This window comes from Cololabis saira, chromosome 23 (assembly GCF_033807715.1).
Source record: "Cololabis saira isolate AMF1-May2022 chromosome 23, fColSai1.1, whole genome shotgun sequence".
Classification (NCBI taxonomy): Eukaryota; Metazoa; Chordata; class Actinopteri; order Beloniformes; family Belonidae; genus Cololabis; species Cololabis saira.
Window position 1 is genome coordinate 29681650 of NC_084609.1, and position 5009 is coordinate 29686658.

The 5009-nt window shown below is 37.9% G+C and overlaps 1 protein-coding gene across 1 annotated transcript; it reads left to right on the plus strand.

Annotated features, from left to right (window-relative positions):
- Positions 1–1743: 1743 nt before the first annotated feature.
- Positions 1744–4799, plus strand: LOC133424206 (fibrinogen-like protein 1). The gene is made up of 6 exons (XM_061714664.1): positions 1744–1926; positions 2055–2070; positions 2169–2251; positions 2886–3003; positions 3157–3336; positions 4204–4799. The coding sequence occupies exons 1-6, from the start codon at positions 1855–1857 to the stop codon at positions 4509–4511; spliced, it is 777 nt and encodes a 258-aa protein (XP_061570648.1). The 5' UTR covers positions 1744–1854; the 3' UTR covers positions 4512–4799.
- The last annotated feature ends 210 nt before the right edge of the window (positions 4800–5009 follow it).

Here is a 5009-nt window from a genome sequence, read left to right on the forward strand (position 1 = left end):
ATGCACTGAATATTTGCACTAGTTTAGCAACCTCAGATAGGTTTTTTCTATCTCTGCATTATTTAATATTATTTAATGTTAATTTCATCTGTCTACTTTTTTTTGTCTAACTTATTACGAATAGTACCAGGTCAGGGCTTAAGCCACCCTCTTGTATAGCACTTTATTATCTATAATTTGTATATACTATATAGAAAATATATAGAAAATGATACAGAACAAGGGATGCATAATGATTTTAAACACCACAAAATGATGACTGTCCCTACGATTCTCATAAACAGATCATTGTAAAGTCAGAGCTAATCTTTGAGGAACAAAGTATCAGTTTGCACTCTGTATCCAGGCCAAGGCTCATCGTAGTAGATTTGGTTTAATCAAACTGGCCAAGGCTACATTTTCCATCACAGTGGTAAAAGATCTAGGCCCCGAGGCCTTTTATGAAACCATATAATCACATTAATACATTAACACTTCACACCTACTGTTCTACTGTGCATCCCACAGTACACAGTAGCTCTGAGGGATTTGTCAATTTATTTATTAATTTTATAATTTTATGGAGCATTTGTAGATTACGACCTTGAAACGAAAACTCTGGGACATTTGGTAACTATCATGAATACTATACATTAGTTTTCCATATAAGGAGACCTCGATCAACAGCATGAAGCAACTTATATTTTGTTCTTTTTTTCTATTGAGCTCTTTTTTTACATGGAAACATGACAGTAAATCCTCAAAGCAGAAAATAATACAAGAAGAGGAAGAAAGAAACAGACAAACACATTATCCAAGTCACAACCCCCCCCCCCCCAAAAGAAAAAAAACCCATCTTACTCAGAGTCAAAATGTATAGTTGGTCGTTCGCCATTGAAAATAAATGGGCACCATGTCAAATCAAACCTGGTCACAGATCCATTCAGTGTATATCTAATTTTTTAAATAAAAAAAAACCCCATAACATCACAGATCCATCTGCCAAACAAAGGGGAGTGGTAAGGGTAAAATAGGCAGCTGCTTCCATTGCATCTGGAAATGTTAGAAGATGCAAAAATCTTGGAAGGAGGTAATACATAGAATTTGCAAACCTATTGCTATCTTCCCTAAAATGTGTATTTTAAGCCACTATCCTGAAAATGAAATTAAATTGATTCATCTCTTCCTTGTCCATTCAAAAGATCTCATTTATGTCTTCCTATCAATCATTGGCTGAAGGAATGATCATAATGTCTGGCTTTACAAAAGCTGACTTATAGTATTACATGCAGACTCTGTGAATTCTATAAAATCTGGGGCCTTTTCTTACCATTTTTTGAAAGCACGGATCTGCAGTGTGCCCCTGACCCTTGAATCTTATTCTCTACATGACTCTGTAATCATCTGTGCTGATGCTCTGATGTCTGTGCATCTGCTTGTTTTGTTTTTTGTTGTTTGATTGCATGGCCCTATGTGTCCTTATTTTTTCTTATTGTGCATTTGCCTATTTAGCTTTCCTGTTTTTTTTTTTTGTTGTTTTTTTATTATCTTGATGGATGATATCCTTGGTGGGTGGGGTATTTGAAGTACGTGTTGTACGGTCATGTCTGTAAAACTTAATCAAAATGTCGATAAACATGTGCGCAAAAAACAAAGGAATGACGACATTTGCCATAACTGTGAAGGAGGTGTGGCAGCTCAGTGGGTGTTTATAAGGAGCCTCTGTTGTGGAGTTTGAGCAGGAAGACAAAGTTCATCCAACATGCAGGTACGTTTATAGAGCAATGTTGATCATAAATGTGTGTTTTTACCCCAATATGTTTTGAATCGTGATGACTTTTGAGGAGGTTATGTCACTCTGATACTCAGGACAGAATGAAGGATCTGACTGGCTTTCGTGGACTCGTATTTGTCCTTCTTCTGAGCTCTTCTCAACAGAGAAGTCAGGTAAAGGTCCAGGTGCTGCCTCCACAGCCCTTTACATTTTTGCCTCACTCTCCACATTGTCTAGTTTTAAATAGTGTATTTACACAAGATCAAGTCTAATTTCAAAATGTTTTTTGTTTGCTGTACAGCCAAACTATCCTGAGGGTAAGCTTTTCATCATTGCTCATTTGCCATACAGTTCAAATGCTCTGTATCATCATGTAAGTCATCCTTTTTTCATGTCATCTTAACCTCTATGACAGACTGCTCAGAGATTCAGTCTGCGAACCCACAAGCATACAGTGGGGTTTATACTATCCAGGCTGAACCCTTCCCTCCATTTCAGGTATCAAAAATGACTGACAGATGTGATTAAGCTTTTAAATGACAGTGGGTTAATAGTGAAGAAATAAATCGTTGTCAAAGTTAAATGTGGGTTGTAGAAAGTAGGAATTGAAGCGTATGGTATACAATTAAACAATGAAGTCTGGCAGTTTCCAGTGAAAAGGGTAGTGATGAGATCTTTTTCATACATTAAACAATATGTTTATATATTTAACCATCTGAATTCAAGTGAAAAATGTTTGAAATGCTTAAAAAAAAGTAAATTATCGCTTTTTAAGACAGAAATCCTTCTATACTTTTAAACAAAAATTGTTATTTTTACCAGCTTTTTTCTATTTCATTTAATCTGATTTTCAGTTCAACGCAACAATTTACACAGTGCAACTTCAAACACTTTATTAATGAGAAGGCATACCCTCGTCAATACCCACCTACAGTATTAGACGTATGTAGGGATATTGGGGGTGATGAACTTAACCCTTAACTAAGTTTAAACTTGAAGTTTCCTCCTCTGTTTGGAGAATGTCTGTAAAATACATAATTTTCTTCCAAAACCCTGCAGAAAACATTAGCTTCTACAGAAAAGGAGAGGAAAAATAAAATGTCTTGACACTTGTTGCATGCTTACTGGACAGGTGTACTGCGAGATGCTTTCGGATGGGGGCTGGACAGTTCTTCAGAGACGTACCGGAGACCGTTTGTCCTTCAACAGAAATTGGGAAGAGTATAAACATGGTTTTGGATACCCAACAAGTACGTAAAAAATGTGTTAAGCAATAAGTGACTGATGAGTGCCAAGTTTTTACTTTCACATACTTTTACATTCCATCAAGCAGCTGTTTGTACTGATCGATGGGTTTATGAATCATTATTCCTTATTTGACTGTGCCTTTCTGATTCTCTCAGTTGATCTTTGGCTCGGCTTGGAGAATGTTTTCCTTCTGACTCAGAAGAAGAGCACAACCCTGAGAGTGGACCTGTGGGACTTTGAAGGTGGTTCTGCGTTTGCCGAGTACGAGGACTTCAGACTGGGAAATGAAGGAACAGCTTACGAACTGCATGTGGGGGAATACAGGGGAAATGCAGGTAACAGAGCATCTTTAACTAAGGCTCCTCAATACTTCTGCATAGATTAATTTGATCTCTAATCTCATATACTGTACATACCTGGTATCAATTTACGGCTGAAGCCATGATTTTGTTATTGGGAGGAAACAAAAGGACACATTTTCCATCTGTCGTTGAAGGGGACGTATTATGGAAAAGCACATTTTGTGAGCATATTTTTGGGTGTTTTGAAGCTGCGACTAAATCAAAAACCTTGAGATAACAGAATCGTGTTGTTTTGCAGTTCAGATGTACTGGGTGCTATGACACCACAGGTCCCTATATATGTATCTCGGCGGTGTTTTAAGCAAAATATATCGGAGATTTCATTCAAACCTGAGGACATTACATCAACTTTTAAAAGATATGGCAAAATATGCCACCTTACCTTGGAGCCCCCAGTACAGGGGTTAGAACATAGAGATTAGGCAGGGCGTCAAATTAATATAACAGACGGATTAAGTTTAGGGAGTTTGCATGTTCTCCCCGTGCTTGCGTGGGTTTTCTCCGGGTACTCCAGTTTCCTCCCACAGTCCAAAAACATGCTTACTAGGTTAATTGATGATTCGAAATTGCCCCTAGATGTGAGTGTTAGGCAGGGCATCAATTAATATAACAGACTGATTAAGTTTAGGAGTTAGGTTTAGTATTAGGGGTTGTTTAGTTTTTTTTCTGTGCCTGACTTTAATTTCTGATATTTCATTTCAAGTGACATTTGTATGTTGCTGTTTGATCTGGAACAACAGTAGCATCCACGTTGTGATGTAGTCTAAAAGAAACCTCAGAAAGCCTGAGATTCCCTTAATACATTTCTAACCTGTTACAACTTCCTTCCTCTCTCTAAAGGTGATGCCATCCGTGGAGCCTATCACGGTATCGACCAAAATGGCTACGGCTTCAGCACCATCGACCGTGACAATGACGGGTGCAACCCATGCATCTTTGGTGACATTGCTATTCATCAGTGTGTTGATACGAAGCACAGTGGTTGGTGGTTTAGCAAGTGTGGCTCTGCAGACCTAAACGGTGAATGGCATCCTTCTGGTGACAACATCGGGTGGGCTTCAGGCCTCCACTGGGAAACCTGGAAATCTGTGCCCTACTCTGCCCAGGCCTCCAGAATGATGATCAAGTCTACGACCAAGTGCTATTGATATGAGCCCTGACCCCCAAGCTGGTTTTTATTTTAATCCTTCCAGATTACCTCTGTCTTTCCAAAATATTTATTACGTTTGGATATGGGATCTGAAGGTCTTCGATGCAAAATTTTGTTTTTTTTTTAAACTGAGATGAAAAAAGGGAAATTAAACTTGTATTTTCATTTTAAGCTTTTTTTTCCTTTTTGTAGCAGGTCTTTGTATCAGTATGGTTTACAGGGTTCTAGTAGTGACCTTATAAATGTTTTAAAAGGAGATGTACGATGGAACATATTAAAGATTTAAAAAAATCTCTGCTTGAGTCCATACGTTTGGTTATTTAAAGTAAATAACTCAGACTGTGACAGGGTTGTGCCATACCACTTTCTTACGGGCCCCATAATTACTTTAAAAAAAACAACAACATTGAGGAAGTGGTGAAAGAATAATCTTCAAAGAGGAGGAATAAAAGAAGGTTCTTTACCAATCGACTTGGAAGCCCTGGACCTCAACACT